The sequence below is a fragment of the Eurytemora carolleeae genome, unplaced genomic scaffold, assembly GCF_000591075.1.
Source record: "Eurytemora carolleeae unplaced genomic scaffold, Eaff_2.0 scaffold61, whole genome shotgun sequence".
Classification (NCBI taxonomy): Eukaryota; Metazoa; Arthropoda; class Copepoda; order Calanoida; family Temoridae; genus Eurytemora; species Eurytemora carolleeae.
Window position 1 is genome coordinate 234,416 of NW_019396269.1, and position 17,809 is coordinate 252,224.

The 17,809-nt window shown below is 30.6% G+C and overlaps 1 protein-coding gene across 1 annotated transcript; it reads left to right on the forward strand.

Annotated features, from left to right (window-relative positions):
* Nucleotides 1-718: 718 nt before the first annotated feature.
* On the forward strand, nucleotides 719-6,029 carry LOC111699792 (uncharacterized). The gene is made up of 8 exons (XM_023470523.1): nucleotides 719-756; nucleotides 1,742-1,775; nucleotides 2,711-2,795; nucleotides 2,902-2,915; nucleotides 3,962-4,048; nucleotides 4,426-4,471; nucleotides 5,284-5,352; nucleotides 5,934-6,029. Exons 1-8 carry the CDS (start codon nucleotides 719-721, stop codon nucleotides 5,993-5,995), a joined length of 435 nt encoding a protein of 144 aa, XP_023326291.1. The 3' UTR covers nucleotides 5,996-6,029.
* Nucleotides 6,030-17,809: the final 11,780 nt, after the last annotated feature.

The window sequence follows — 17,809 nt, forward strand, 5'->3', positions numbered from 1 at the left end:
TATGGGTTTCCGATGAGATTGCTGCGGGGATCTCCGATAGTGCAACTCCAAGCATGATGATGTAATATCTATGTTTGAATGTAACTGACTGTATGGTGAAAATGATAATGTATTGTGTGCTCTTGACATTTTTAATCAAAACTCAAGGGATAGATATTGGTGTGCATTGTCAACAAAAAGGGACTGTTTGCGCAAATAATAGAAATGGTGCGTTAAAGTAAAAGATCATAAATGGAGTGTATGCTCTGATAAAGGGAGTGTATGCTCTGATACAGGTAGTGTATGCTCTGATAAAGGGAGTGTATGCTCTGATAAAGGCAATGTATACTCTGATAAAGGGAGTGTGTACTCTGATAAAGTGAGTGTATGCTCTGTTAAAGGGAGTGTATACTCTGATAAAGGGAGTGTATGCTCTGATAAAGGTAGTGTATGCTCTGATAAAAGGAGTGTATACTCTGATAAAGGGAGTGTATGCTCTGATAAAGGGAATGTATACTCTGATAAAAGGAGTGTATACTCTGATAAAGTGAGTGTATGCTCTGATAAAGGGAGTGTATGCTCTGATAAAGGGAGTGTATACTCTGATAAAGGGAGTGCATACTCTGATAAAATGAGTGTATGCCCTGATAAAAAGAGTGTATACTCTGATAAAGGTAGTGTATGCTCTGATAAAGGGAGTATATACTCTGATAAAGGGAGTGTATGCTCTGATAAAAAGATGTATACTCTGATAAAGGGAGTGTGTACTCTGATAAAGTGAGTGTATGCTCTGATAAAGGGAGTGTATGCTCTGATAAAAAGAGTGTATACTCTGATAAAGGTAGTGTATACTCTGATAAAGGGAGTGTATACTCTGATAAAGGGAGTGAATGCTCTGATAAAGGGAGTGTATGCTCTGATAAAGGGAGTGTATGCCCTGATAAAAAGAGTGTATACTCTGATAAAGGTAGTGTATACTCTGATAAAGGTAGTGTATGCTCTGATAAAGGGAGTGTATGCTCTGATAAAGGGAGTGTATACTCTGATAAAGGGAGTGTATGCTCTGATAAAAAGAGTGTATACTCTGATAAAGGTAGTGTATGCTCTGATAAAGGTAGTGTATACTCTGATAAAGGTAGTGTATGCTCTGATAAAGGGAGTGTATGCTCTGATAAAGGGAATGTATACTCTGATAAAAAGAGTGTATACTCTGATAAAGGTAGTGTATGCTCTGATAAAGGGAGTATATACTCTGATAAAGGGAGTGTATGCTCTGATAAAAAGAGTGTATACTCTGATAAAGGTAGTGTATACTCTGATAAAGGGAGTGTATACTCTGATAAAGGTAGTGAATGCTCTGATAAANACAAACAAACAGACAAGCCAAATATATCAATATAAAAAATTATAAATAAATATAAATAATAAATAAATAATTTAAATAAAAGATAAATAATGATCCAGGCAAATGATAAAAATATTGGCAAATGTGTATAGTATGATCAAGGAAATACAATAACGATGATGTTATCTGATTTTTTTTATATTAGTGTGCGTTTACAAACTTTTAAGAAAAAAATTGTCCCATTTTTAAAAAAATATTTAAAAAAAAGATAAATCTATGAATAAAAAAGTTGTTTTAAAAAGTGATGAAGGTTTACTTGTTTTTGTTTATTTTGTAATGTAAAGCAAACTTTTTAAGAATACATTTTAATACCTGTTAATGCTTAGATAAACTAATTCTTTTTTTATTTGTTTTTAGTGATGGTGAAGTTTTTGGCTCACTTGAGAATAAGGTAAATTAATCTTCATAATTTTATTGCAATTGTTGATATAGTGATTTTGTCCTTTTTTTCTGATATTATTTTTAATCTAAAATTATCAATCTGAGGCTGTTTAAATTTGTTTAGATTTTTTCTAAATACATAATTAATGGTTTAATACCTTATTATATTGTACAGTATGTCCACCAGGTGTCGCCAGGGTTTACAAGGGGTTAATTACCTAATTATGTTGTTCAGTATGTCTTACAGGTGTCTCTACGGTCTACCAGTGGTTTAGTACCTAATTATATTGTTCAGGATGTCCACCAGGTGTCTCTAGGGTCTATCGGTGGTTTAATACCTAATTATATTGTTCAGGATGTCCGCAAGGTGTATCTAGGGTCTACCAGTGGTTTAGTACCTACTTATATTGTTCAGGATGTCCACCAAGTGTCTTTAGGGTCAACCAGTGGTTCATTGCCTAATCAATTGTTCAGGATGTCCACCAGGTGTCTCTACGGTCTACCAGTAGTTTATTACCTAATGTGTTGTTCAGGATGTCCACCAGGTGTCTCTAGGGTCTATCGGTGGTTTAATACCTAATTATATTGTTCAGGATGTCCACAAGGTGTATGGTCTACCAGTGGTTTAGTACCTACTTATATTGTTCAGGATGTCCACCAAGTGTCTTTAGGGTCAACCAGTGGTTCATTACCTAATCAATTGTTCAGGATGTCCACCAAGTGTCTTTAGGGTCAACCAGTGGTTCATTACCTAATCATATTGTTCAGGATGTCCACCAAGTGTCTTTAGGGTCAACCAGTGGTTCATTACCTAATCAATTGTTCAGAATCTCCACCAGGTGTCTCTACGGTCTACCAGTGGTTTATTACCTAATGTGTTGTTCAAGATGTCCACCAGGTGTCTCTACGGTCTACCAGTGGTTTATTACCTAATGTGTTGTTCAGGATGTCCACCAGGTGTCTCTAGAGTATCTTGTCAAATATCTGAACATTGGAAACCAACCGTTGATTCTAAACATCAATACACAAGGAAATAAATATTTTTTCGATCAAAAAGGTATTTCAGTGATTTCCGAAAATAAGTTTACATTTGTGTTGATCTTCTTAAATGGGAAAATATTTGTCATTTGCTACAGGTCTGAACTGTAAGGTAGGTTTTCCTCTAACAGGTTACATGCTCTCACGCAACAATTTAAAAGAATATTACCAACTAGCCTTAGAGGGCGCTTCGCGCCCATCTTCTAAATTAATTGTGAACATGTTCTCTTTGTGTACATCGTAAAACAAAACAAAAATAATTCGCGGATTTTCACAAAAAATTTCGTGGATTTTCAAAATTTTCAAAAATTTAATGAAGATCGAATTTTGATGGAGACAAATATTTGAAATTTTGATCATTCATAAACCTTCCCTGGGGTGGTCCCTAGATGTCCCACAAAAAATTTGGGCCCGATCGGTTCAGCCGTTTTGACGTTTATTGGATACAAACAAACAAACACCCAAACAGACAGACAAGCCAAATTTATATATAGATTACTGAAGCTAAAAATAATTGCTTTTTAGTTCTAAAATATGCAAAAAAGTAAAATGCGACACTTCCGAGTCTTGAAAATTGATGCAACTTTTAATGGTAGTCTGAATATATGTGCCTTGAGTAAAACGATTGTCGTCTCCTTATAGTCTTTTAATTAGGAACATTGAAAAGGATTTTAAAACTTCTGAAACATTTTTGAACATTAATTTGTAGATTTTTATTATTTACAAATTACCATTTCAAGATTGAACAGAGACGACGATAATTTCACTTTACAGCGGTTATCACTGTATTTAACATATAATCTAATATTCAAATTAAAATTAAACATAATTTTAGGTGACCCTATAAACTTATAAAATGACATGTCTGATTTACAACAGTACCCTTGAAAGCTTTGTCTGATCATGTATGAATTAGATATCCAAGTTTTTGTTTTTTAAAGCTAAGTATTTGCATTTGTGTTTTCTGTTTAAAAGTGACTTGTTCATTTTCTGCTTCAGAAACAATTTATAATTTATCAGAATTAAATACTTTTACATTTATAAAAACAATTTACAACATTATTGATCTGATTAAGGTTTCAAGGGTACTTTTGTGAATCGGTCATGGTCCTCTTAAGGGCGAGGGTCACTTAAAATTACGATGACAGTCCCTTTAAGGTGATAACAAGTTATTTGTGGAAGAAACCAAAACCTACAATATTCCTTTATATTTTTATACGCTGGGACTCAGTTTACACAAGCAAGGTAAAAAGACTCAAGTAGAAATCAATTAAACTTAGCTCAATTTAAAATTTTCCTCCTTCCATAAAAATGGAGAATACTGCAAATTGATATTTTTCTATAAATGCTTTTTAATTTTTCTATTTTTCTATAAATGCTTTTAAATTTTTTATGATGCAAGAAATATAAATTACCATGATTTGAATTGGAAGTACATATTATAAAAGTAGTTTTGGAACAATATAGAAAGTTTAAAATTTTTAAAATCTACAATCCCGAGGTTCTACAGAATTCCCCAATCTAAATTTGAGTCAAGGAGTTCCTGAGTTGTGATCGCACATTCAAAAAGACAAACAGATTATAACTATAGATATTTCAAAAAGATGATTAAATTATTTAAGACTGGAATGAGCGATGATTGTGATGAATTCCCACAAATGTTAGAAGGTAAAAACCCTTGAGAATATTGATGGGCATAGTTTTCATTAAAGGGATTTTAAGGGTAATTTCAAGTGACCCTTTATACACCTTTATAAAACCTTTGTCTGCTTAAGTATGAATAAGATGTCAATGTTTATAACTTTGAAAGCTGACTATTTTCAATTGTAGTTTCTCTACAAAAGTGATTCGCACTGGATATAACACACAGAATGAAGCACTTTTAAACCTAGAAAAACTACAATATCTTCCTCATCATTGATCATATGAAGGTTTCGAGGGCACCGTTGTGAATTGTGCCTTACCATCTTTGCATAGAGGGTTATATAAAATTACACTTACAGTCCCTAAGGAACAAATCGGAAAATAACAACAACATAATGAACAACCAAATTGTTAACTGTACTGAGATGGAATTTTAAGAAATTGAGCCGCGGTTTAAATCTGCCAAAACCCGGTTTAAATTAAGCGCCGACTTAAATCTTGAAACATTTGATACATTTTAAGTGGAACCAACCATATTTAAGCCGCGGCTTAAATTTAAACCGCCGCTCAAACTCTTTAATTTCGGCCACTGATCAATTAAAATTAAAAAACAATAGAAATGGGTAATCAACAAACCAGACAAAAAAGTAAAATGTGCACATCACTACTTAAAAGCAAAATACCGTTAACACAAGAAATAAAATTTTAATAAACATTGACTTACAAAATGTTCTTTTCTTAAAAAAATAAGATGAAATAATCTTGCTTGATTTTTGGAAAATAGAAACAAATTATTGAAATAAGATTTTTAATTTAGAACTGTTCCAATATTTTAGGTTTCAGAGTGTCTGGTTATACTCCTTACACGCTCAAACTCAACCAAACCAAAACTCTCACTCAACAAGGAAAAATCCACGTTTTAAGGCAACCATTTTGAAATTCAAGATATTTAAGCCTATTTTGTTTTATTTCTCCATTGAAGCATATTCAGACCTAAAGGAACTGAGTTGTTGTCACAAACTCTACTTTTCTAATCTCTATATCTTTTCTACCCAATGTCGAAGTCCTTTGATATTTCAAACTATGAATTCTGTTAGACCAAATAATTTAAGTTTGAAATATCAAAGGTTTACATAATCAGATTGTAAAGATATAGGGATTAGACATTTTGAGTTTGTGACAAAAACTCATTTCCTTTCTTAAGTTTGTAAAATCAAACTTGAAATGTTCAGTGTGTTTTGTCAAAGTAAAAAGTTCCAGTTCTTTGAAAATGTTTAATTCTCCACGGATTTTAACTTTATTTCATTTTTTATGGGATTTCTACTCTAACAGGCACTATTTAACTAATTAGTTTTAAAGGGAATGTAGGAATGTAACCCCCCCCCCTCTTAATTATTTAATTGCACCTGCAAAAAATCATTTAAAGACACAAAAAAAACTTTTTTTTGTTAAAAATATTTAAAATAAAACTTGATCTTTACAACAGAGCTGATGGAAGACGACATCAAGTATGTACTCTGGAAAGCGGAATCAGCAAAAAATCTTTGATTATTAATTGCAAAAATATAATTTAATAATCATTTCTTATTTTTTTCCCTATTATAAACTTGAAAAAGTAAAAAACCAAACGGTAAGTGTTGGATCAACTAAAATTCATCTAAATAACACCACATTCACCTGTGGCGAATAGGGTCTAGCCTGTTGCGTAATCAGGCCGCAAACATACTATGAGTTCAATAAACTTGGGCACTTGGCTTGGGGTTAGATTGTTAGGCTTTATTCTCGTTTGGGAACAATAATCTGTAAAGTACAAGTTGTGAATCCTTGGGTTGGGTTCACACTATATTTTTAAAAAGTTCAGTTGAACGCAACTATGGTTCCCAAGATTTCTCAAAAATGTTGATGGCAAAATTCTAAACATTTCAAGATATTCCGAGGCGAAGGTAAAACATGGGATTAAGAAGTTAATTAAAGTTTATTTCTCATACCAAACTTTGATTAGAAGATGTTAAAAAAATTCTTTTACTTCAAATTCTTAAGGGACGTTGATTGGGAAATACGGAAAAAGAAAATAGAGGTTGTGAGCCTTCGAGTTACAAACACAAGTTACTTATACGAAAACATTATAAAAACCTATAATTCAGTTAGCCAAATAATGTTTCATTTGTTTTTTCATTGTTTTTTTTTGACATTCTTTCACTGCAATTCATCAAATATGGTTTTATGATCAAGTTTCAGGAAGTTAATTAGAAAAAGTTTAATTCGGAGAGGATAAAAAGTAAAGAATAATTCAAAATTAAAAATATATTTTAAAATCACAATAACCTTGTCCTTTAAGTAAAGTAGTTTCTGCCTGTATCCCAGTAAGCATACGATTGAACCATACATTATATATGAAATAGGGTCTCCAATCGGAATTCAGCTACGCGGACTTGCGCACAACTTTTCTCGAATCGCACGAAATGTGCAGAAGTGCGCGGAATTTACAGGACTCGCAATGGCGCGCAAGTAAAATCCAATTGCGTTGGAATGGAAACCCCAATCAAAGTCTCTTAAGTATCATGTTTATTGGGACACCCTGTATATTGAATATTATAAGTTCATGGATAAATAAAGAATATAACTATATTTATGTGGGAAACCTGCCTGAATAATCTAACCACATTTCAGGCAACAAGCATTAATATCAGTAGTTTAATACTTATCTGTAGTATTCACAACAAGACTTAAATAAGGTATCCGGAACACATAAACAAATTGGCCAATCTAAGAAATTCGCTTTACAATATTTTGGAAAATTCTTTAGAAGTCTTTTACGTCTAACTAGCTAAAGTTTAACTAACTTTTCCTCAGACAAAACACTAGTAGAATTGCAAAATTGATCTAACACATATGTATTGAGAGGAATCAGTTTCAGGTTTCCTTTCAATAAAACCCAGACAACAAGTTTTGTCAATGGGTAGACTTTTGAATATAATGATCAAGTTTAACTTTAGATGTTTATTTTCAATCTTTCTCATACACGATACACTCGTCTAAGTCACATAACTGAAATATACAAAATAGTTAAGATATGTAACTTGATAAATATGCATACACTTATGCATACAATCTAAAGGTTATTTAAGGTTTACAAACTATTACCTTTTATATTGATGAATTCATCTTGGAAAAACATCCCCACACCTGGGATAGGTGTGGAGTTCAAATTGAAACCTACCTGCTTTGTATGGTTGGACAGACAAACAGTAATGTCGTCTTTTATAAATATATCAAAGCTAAACAACATAATAAAAGATATAATGTAATTTAAATATGTTGCATAACAAGTAAGGAAGTGCCTTAAAATGCATATAATTTCCATTGCAACTAACATCATTATCACACTGCATCATGAAAGATTTATATGTTAATGATTTTCACTTGGTGTATAGTAATCTAATAAACTAAGAACATATTGAATATATACAGATTACAAATACAATACTCTCAATCATGTTGAATTATTGATAGTGTAACTTCTTTTATATTTTTTCCTCACCATGTTATTAATCATATTCGCAATCCTCACAGTGCAGTTGGTTGGTGATAAGAAATCAATTTTGAATAAGAGACAGCCAAAACATGGTCTAAATGAAGCTGGACTGTTAGAGCCATGTAATAGGACTATTCATTATTTTAGAATCAGGTATTGGAACGGCTCTGTTACCATTATAGAATATGAACATTCCAGGATGTCAGATTTTTATTTCAACCTGGACGATGTAAATATATTTTAAGCTGTTGAGAAAAAAAAATAATTGGTCTTCAATTTTAATTTATAGCTAGCCAAAGATTTTTGAAGAAACATAACAATCTCAAAATTTGCAATCATACCTTTTTTGTAAACAAAGATTGTGTAACAAAATAAAGTTTTAACAAGTTTTCAGCAAAACTGAGAAAACCAAACAAATCCTATAATTTAGAAAAATTTTACACATTCTTTTAGAAGATATTAAAGACACTGTAGAATTATTTTCAAAATTAAAATTGCTAAAAAGTTTTAATTAATTTTACAACTGAACAAGGAGAATAAATATAAAAAGTTTATCTCCCCTGGTATTTCTCAATCTAATTACTTGGCTAGTTTTTGTAAAAATAAAACTGGACTTTTCAATTTCTTGTCCCTGATATCAGAGGAAAAAATTAAAACATAAATATATTTATTTTTCTTAAAAACCTCTGATTTTTTATAAATATCTTTACTATAATCTGAATTAAAAATTAAAAATTTAAAAAAGCTTTTTTTAACAAACTTAACCCGGTCCAAATTTTTAAATAACACCATAAGGTTGCAAAGACAAAAGAATTTAAAAAGGAGTTAATGGTGTGTGTAAATACTCTTCATAACTTTTTCTAAATACTTATATCTAGGGATTTAAAAAGCATTTACTACGTCAAACTGAATATTTCACGTCAGATAAAAATTTTATATTTGTTCAATCATAACTATGTTTAGTTAATTCTCATATAACTATTTTTCCTATACTTGTGCGTAAAATAAAATTCTGTGGAACTACAAGGTCAAAAAGACATACCGGTAATGTGGCAAAAAAAATGTTATGTGAACAAATAAAAAACTATATTTTCATTTTTCATGTTTGTCAGACAAATACAGTTTATAAAACTATTATTCCTAGCTTTGGTCTCAGACATATCCTTAGCACCAAGGTTTCCCTAAACTTCTATCATCAGCATACTTTCACTTAGAGATTGTTTTTATCTAATCTCTTGACTATCACATTTTATTTTTAATTCTGCAAAACAAATTTCCTAAAACATCTACAAAATCTACAATTAAGCATGTGTAAAAAAATCTACAATCTACAATTAAGTATGTGTAAAAAAAATTTACAATTAAACATGTGTAAAAAAATCTACAATCAAACATATGTAAAAAAATCTAGAATTAAGCATGTGTAAAAAAATCTACAATTAAGCATGTGTAAAAAAATCTACAATTAAGCATGTGTAAAAAAATCTACAATTAAGNAGGGGAAAATATTGACTATGAAAGGATAATATTTTATTTTTATATATAATGGAGATCATAACACCAACATAGTGTATACAGGAGGTCATTTTATGGACAGGGAGGGCCGGGTCATTCTACTAGGAAAATGGTTTTCTGGACATTTTACTTTCTAGATTTTTATTCTTTTTTACTATCCCGCAATGGAATTGAGTCTTTGCCACAAACTCAAATTTTCTAGTACATTTATCTTTGCAACCTGATGGTGTGAACCTTAAATATTTCAAACTTAAATTTTTTAATCTAACAAAAGCCGTAGTTTGAAATATTTAATGTCTACGACATTGAGATGCAAAGATAAAGGGATAAGAAAATCAGAGTTTTTTTAAAAAAAACTCAAATCCTTTGTTTCTAGTTTTTTTTTGTAAGCGTAAATGTGAAACATTTCAGTTTAGGCTGTAGTTAAATTTATGACAATTATTTATTTACAGCTTTCCCATTGTTTACAAAAAAATTCCCAACACATATAGGTTCATTGTTTTCTAAAACATTTCATTTTAATAAACCTCTGCCCTTAACATTGCTTCAGATTATTTTGCATTTCCGATTAAATTATTCCTATAAAGAAAATTGATACATGTTTATCTACATTAATATTTTAACCTCAAGATCATCCAATTATTGTTTTTATCATAATTAACTTATTACAAGCCAAATTAAAACAACTTTCTCGGGTTAGGCAGATCCATAATAATTATTATTATCATTTCATGCTTTGTAGTTCTGTTTAACATATGATAAAATTTTGAATTCTGACATAAGATCTAACCACGGTGGACTAAGCCAGTTGGGTCGGTCAAATAAGCCTAGGATTAGGCCGGGTACTGTAAAAAGTCTGAACGCGCCATGGGAGTTGTCATAATTAGACTTTGCACGGGACTATGCCAAGAAAATTGACCCCTGTCGTATTTTAGTCTGGTTAAGGCGACGTACTGTACCATAGGATCGGGTCAGTATACGCTGTTATCTGGCAGGACGGTACAAACTGGGCAGGTCCTGTTCGAATTCAAATTTACTGCAGCGAAAGAGTGTCACAAATAGTTGAGATATGAGCAGGGCTTTTAGTTTTTTTCAGGCTAATTTAGTTTCTTAAATGCTTTACGGAACCTTTCTGAATCTGTTGAAATTTATAAAACAATAAAACATTTGGAAATTAACAGCAAAACCTTTCTTAACCAAATGTCAAATGAATCTAAATTGTGATTATAATTACACCTGAAAAAAAATAAGATAAGATATTGAAAATAAATATTATTTTTTTAAAACATATCTTACCTTAAAAGGTAAAAATTTTTAGTTTTAGATTTTAATTCTGCAATCTGCAATACCTGCAGAGGCTGAGTTTAAAGAATTTGAGCCGCGGCTTAAATTTAAGACGTGGCTCAAATATTGTTGGTTCCACTTAAAATTGTATTCAATGTTTCAAGATTGAAGCCGGCGCTCAATTGAAACCGGTTTTTGGCGAATTTGAGACACGGTTCATATGCATCAAATTCGGACTCTGAACTTGATAGCCACAGTATATGGTTTCTTTAACTAGCTTGAGAACCCAGCGTTGCTCAGGGTAATTTTCTGATTATTTTTTTGTTAATTTTGTAACATATTTCACAGAATATCATGCAACACATAATTTTTTATTTTGAATTATGTTTGATACAAATAATGATATAGTACACGTTTATTAAATTATAGGTTTTTTACTTAAATTTGAAATTATGTAATAAGAAATTTTTTGACTGTTTTAGAAAATAAAAATTGTGTAAAAGTTGCATTTTGAGCTAAAGCTTTCCTTCATAGTTAAAAAGTGAACTGAAGGCAAAATAATTCTGCCAAGTCCTGCAATCCAACTGTTTTTAAGGAGTAAAAACCTTGTTTTGCATAACAACAAGAAACTGCAGTTCACACCTCTTTTTGTAAACAAAAACTCTAAAGAATTTTCTATTTTCTTGTGATCAATGTAAATCATATTTTACGAGCCAATAAGAAATTCAATATTTTTCATTAAAGGTTTTTATTTGTCTCGTCAAGGAACCCCCCAATAAATAAAATAAATAAATATTAAGGAAGATTCACCGGAACAAATAACAAGGAAGATATACCAAAAACATTTTGGTCCCGTTCAAAAGAGAGATTTAGTTAACATGTTTTTAAGTCAGAATCAATGAAGAGGTGCTACAGAGATCAACTTGAAGCCAAAGAGAATTTGCTTAACTTTGTTTAATCTATGTTTAAATGATTTCATTAAATCTAAGTGAAAACCTAACTTCTAAATCTGATTTGGTTAATTTAAGTTTATTCATTTTAATATTAGATCAGTCAAGCAAACATATGGACTTAAAGTCCTATCAAGAATATTGCTGGCGTATTACTAGGGCAGGGCAAATGAATTGCAAACTGATCCGTTAATTTTGAAATCATTATCAAACAAAAATAACCGTTCATAAAAAATAAAATTAACGGAAAATATAAAAGATCTACTTTCTTTAATTTTTCTGCTTAAAATTGCTAAACTAACAGAAATTACAAAAATTGTCCATGTTTTTTCCATGTTTTGATGGTTTTGAATATTGTCTTCTACTTTTCTATTTATTTTTTCATAAATGCACGTTTAACGATATTATGAATAAAAAATAAACGAAAGGTAACTTTAAGAAAGAACAGAAAATACCATCGTTCAGTTCATTGATGGTGTCATTCAGATAAAAGTGAACGGCTACCTGAAAATTGGTTTAGCTATTTTAACTAACCGTTAAGGAAAGGCTGAATGTGTCCAGACCTACCCTTTACAGAAAAAGTTTTGAATTTTTAAATTTGAAACCAAAAATGATCTGGTTTTTTTGAAAATCTAAATTTGAACTTTGAAGATTATAATGACATGGTTCTCTTAGCTAAAAAAAAATAATGATATTTTAAGTTAAATTATTTTCAGATCCTGAAGTTTCCATCATGTTTTCCAAAAAATGGCCACTGAACTCTAAAATCTATGTATCATGATTCTTTCAAGATTGTTTTAAACTTTTCTGGAAAAGTTTCAAGCTTGACAAAACTTTAAGAATGTTAAAGGACATGAAGGGGAAGGAATACTAAAATTAATATCCAAAGAAAATGAAATATAAAAAAATTCACTGGATTTAAAATCGCAACTTTTTTTATTTCGTGTATTCGTCTTTAAATAAAAGTCTCTACTTTTTCTGTTCCCTTTTCTTGAATACTGTTGTTGTGTAAACTTTAGAATTACTTCCAAAACATATTAATATCCCCTTCCCCCCCCCCTCTCTCTTTTCTTGAATACTGTAGTGGTGTAAACTTTAGAATTACTTCCGAAACATATGTGTATCCCCCTTTCTCTCCCCCCTCCCCTTTTCAAAGTTCTTAAAACTTGTGTGATCTTGAAAAAGAAACTTTTATATTCTCTTTTTGCTTTACATATTGTTTTACACTTGACAGAATGTTAAACCAAATATTTCAAAATAAAAACAATTTTATACCAAGTGACCAGCTCATTTGTTTTTTTATTTTTATCCCACTTTTTACAACTTATAATGTTTATTGTGCATGTCTAGGGGTACACAGTACGCCCCTAATGAAAAAAATTTCAAATTGACGTATAATGCAACTTTACATGTTAGTATCTAGAAAATACTTTTCTTCACAAAAGACAATAAAAAAAAATTTTCCCGGTTTTTTTGAAAAAAAAATACCCAGATAGTTCAGCGCATGATTGAAATATGTTTGGGCTATCCATTTTAGTTCGGATTTGATAAAAAATGTATTATTTTTACTGAGCAAATGATTTTGTGAAACATAATTTTTTTAAACAATAGTTTTTTTACTGAACGAACAATTTTATTGAACGAACAATTTTATTGAACGAACAATTTTATTGAACGAACGATTTTACTGAATAAAAAATTTTACTGAACAATCGTTAAACAAACGAAAAAGATGGAAAATGAACGATAAACGAAATATTTTTTTTGAACGATTGAAACAAAAAACAAAGAAAATGGGTTGTTCATAAACGTTCAACGAACGAAATGTGAAATTGTGAGTTGTGATATACTCTGAAATTCCTCTTTCTGGAAAAGTTTTTCTTCGCTGTACAACACCTTATAGCCAGAGATTCAACACATTACACAAAGTTTGTAGAAAATTTATTAAAAAAATGTTGTTACTTTTTTGAGTCCAATTATTTTTGTTTAAGAAACTTGAGCGTAAAAGTTATTGTTTTCTATGATACAAGTAAAACAAAGATTTTTATTTTTTCTAAATTGAAATAATTTTAGAAAAAAAAAATATTTTATTGAAGAAAGGGGTAAACATACATTGACATACATATACATTTAAGATAAATAGATTTAATATTTTTTAACATTATAATTCTGCAGAGAAATTTACGACTTTCATTATTATTTTATTACACAAACCCTTAAAATCTAATAAATATTTATGAAGATAGCTGAATAATGAATATAATTAAAAATGCGCAACACCGCAACATGTTGTAACGCCACTAAACAATTTAAAATCTGTAATATATCTCTGGAAAGCTGTCTTGCAGATCTCAAAAAATGGCGTTGACAATGTTCTCAATGTACGCAGTACATAAATTGCTAAGCAGTGTTGTCATTACTAATTACTAGAAGTACAGGCTGAACAAGATATATTTAGGAGCGGAGGAAACAGCTAAATATTTTCAAAATAAAGGTTTTTAGTTTTCCAGGCTCCAACCAAAACTTTAAATTAAGCCGAATTTCGTTTTATCCTAGGTTTTAAGATTTATTGTCATAAAACAATATTTTGGGAGTTATATAATTGCATATAATATAAGATAAGAATAGCTATTTGGTTCTTACTGTAAAATATTCTGACTTTTTTTACTGGTGGAATGCATAAAACATTAATTTGTAGCAGTCATAAAATTTAGAAGAATTTTTTTGCTTAGTTTGATAAGGTTTGAATAAGCTTTCTTATTTTAGTGGATGCAGAGCTTTAGATTCTTTTTATGAGTTGGTGGATTTTATAGGAATTAAATTGAAGAATTGCTTAAATAATAAATAGACCATGTTTCTGTGTTAATTCTACAAACTAGGTTTGGTTGAAGATTGTAGGATAAACTGAAAAACAATGTCCTGGCCAATCCAACCGCTACATCTAAATAGATTAAGTAAGAAATTGTCCGATAAAGACCTATATAGATACATTCAGTATAATTGACAACTTAATTGGGTACAGTACTATAAGCCAAAAAACTCTGAAATGGGAAGACGACTTTTAGTTTTAAGTTTTGACTGTACATATTTCTATGAGCATAGGACACAGAAATTGTTGAGTGTAAAAAGACCCAATTCACTTAATTAGTGTTTAATAAGTATGTAGTAAAACTATTTGCTTTGTAACAACATAAAATACACTTAAGTATAGTTATAAAGCCATCTTACTATTTTAGACTATAATATCACTGTAATAGGGGTGGGGGGAGGTTAGATATTTAATTCAATAATTGACAAAATTAGAATTCAGTGAAATAAGAAATTTAAAGCTGCATTTTTAGAGCTTGAAAATAGAATTTTTATGACACAAACAAATTTTTTACCTCTTCCATTAAAAACAAATTCTATTTTTTTAATCCCTATATCTTTGCATCCCGATGTCGTAATTTTTTGATAAATCACACTTATAAATTCTGGTACATCAAATAGGTTTAAAATATCAAAGGTTTATACCATCAGGTTGCAAAGATATAGGGTTTAGAAAATTTGAGTTTGAGACGTAATGTTTTTTTGGAGGGGGTGAAAATATAAATAAAATAGAGGCGAAGCTTAAGGTGAACTGACTATCTAAAGAAAGGGTAATATGATTGGTAATATGTGTTAAAGAAATAGTTAGTATAAACCACACTACAGGAGTTCAATTGTATAATAAAGCTCTTAGGTTCATTTATGTGTTTGCTATGGCTGGCCAAACGGCTAAATCAAATGGGCTGAATTTTAGTGAGGAAACTCATAGATACCCTTGGGGATGACCTTTGTGTGTGAATACATCTAAATAACGTTTGACAGCATAAACCAAAAACAGCTTTATTACTATCTTTATTAATTTATTAATAGGCCAATAAAAATGATATTTGTCCTCTATAAAATTGTTTATCTATGAAATGTACAAATGTCCCAACCCAAAATCCCAATTTTAAAATACACGGAAGGAGGGAGAGCTGGATCTTTTCTCAAAATGGTATTTGTTCTACGAAAAACTAGTTTTAGGCTGCCAATATATATCACAATAGAATGTGTAGAGCCCCTATCCCCCTATTCTTTACTTCACCTTCATTTCTTAAAGGGACTGTAAGCGTAAATGACACTCATTGCAAGGATGAAAATACGCGATTTACAACGGTACCCTTAAACCTTTGACTGTGCATTCCTTAAAAACCACTTTAATCCCGCTAAAATGCGGTAAACGCTCTCTACAGTTTGACCTCAACACAGCTTATGCACTACTTGAATAATTTGACACAACCGAATATTTTAAAACAGCTTGCAAACATAGTGTTCAACCATTAAACGTGATTTTGTAGATTAATTATAATAAATCTGACAACAGTCGAAGGTTTTGAGGGTACCGTTGTGAATCGGGCATTGCCATCTTTGCATGGAGGGTCACTTGAAATTACGCTTACAGTCCCTTTAAGAAAACAAGAAAGAAGTAAAATGAAAATGGAAAATTAAAAAAGCGGAAATTAACCATAATAAAGAGAGCAATAAAACAAAATGAAAGGGAAAATAGGAATATAGGGGGAAATATACAGAACAAACAACAAACTATAATTAAATTAGCTCTAAGATGGACTTAAAAGTTAAAACCTGTTTGCCAAAAGTTTGCTACAAAATTGACAAAGTATGACCTTAGGTATTCATGGCAAAATAAAATTTCAAAAGATTAATTTTAATTAGCTTAGTTGTGCAAGTTAAAACTAGTTTCAAAAAAGCAAACGTATTGGCGGAAAGAGTTCTGAATTTTACGTAAATTATAAAAGAAAACTGTGGCGGGAAAGAGCACTGAATTTTATCATTATGTAAATTATAATATAAAACTGTGGGCGGGAAGAAACCTTAATTTTATGTAAATTATTAAAAAATATTTTTATGTAAACTGAAATAGAATATTGTGGGCTGGAAAAGCCCTTAATCATTATAAAAGAAAACTGTGTGAGAAAAAGCATATTTCATAGTTACTTGATAAAATGCGATGATTAAGCTACATGAAAAGGGTTTTAGGTCTTTTCCTTCAGTAAAACTGAATCAATCATGATAAAATATAAAAATAAAAAGACTTTGAAAGAAAAACCATTTTTAGCAGATTTTCCTATTATCCTATTTTTAGAATTTATGGGACCAATTGCTTTTTTCCCGTTTTTTAATCATCCGGGTTTTATGACTCATATAAACATCTGAGAAGTTTAACGAACGTATTTTCTTTGGTTTTATTTCACTTTGTAAAATGTTGTAAAATTGTAAAATGTAAAATAGAAGTTATATTTCTGAACTTTAACGAAGGGTTGGATTTGCTTCGTTCAGGCCAAAGTCTGTGGTGCGAGAGTCGACACATAGCTAGTGCCACAAGGTTCACATAGCTAGTGCCACAAGAAAAACCAAAAATCCTTAAATCAGATCAACACTAACCATAGTTAATTTGTTTTAAGTGTGATCCATTTAAGTGAATTCCCCTAAGAATCTTGGATCACACTCCCTTTTAAGTGAATTCCCCTAAGAATCTTGGATCACACTCCCTTTTAAGTGAATTCCCCTAAGAATCTTAGATCGCACTTCCTTTTTAAGGGACTGTAAACGTAATTTCAAGTAATCCTCCATGTTTACAACGGTCTTTTGAGCATCAAAGATTATTTTTCGACGCATTCGTAAATAGTTGATATTTCATAATATTTTGTATTTTTCATGATCTGAGAGTTACTTTTGAAAATATTTATTCCTGTTTCGAGGATTTTTTATAATGAAGACGACATTCTCATAATTTCCAGGAATGTTCGAAAATCCAGCGCCAGCGAAAATTATTTTAAAAAACAAAATCAGAAATATTATGAAATATTAACTTTATACGAATGCGTCGAAAAGTAATCGATAACTACTGTTTGCAATATCTGAATGATTTGTTTGGAATTAAATTGATTTGTTTACGATCCGCGTTGAAGGTTGCATCTTTCCGAATTTGTATGGACGCTGCGTTCTTCTGTGTGAGTCGTTTTTAACAATTTTCTCCTTATAGACGCAACA

Bases quoted from the DNA above. Each gene is read 5' to 3' on its own strand.
- LOC111699792 (XM_023470523.1), top strand. From the start codon at position 719: ATGTATACTCTGATAAAGGGAGTGTGTACTCTGATAAA. The intron at 757-1,741 runs GTGAGTGTATGC...ATTTGTTTTTAG, and splicing joins GGAGTGTGTACTCTGATAAA to TGATGGTGAAGTTTTTGGCT. The intron at 4,049-4,425 runs GTAAAAAGACTC...AAATTATTTAAG, and splicing joins ACTCAGTTTACACAAGCAAG to ACTGGAATGAGCGATGATTG.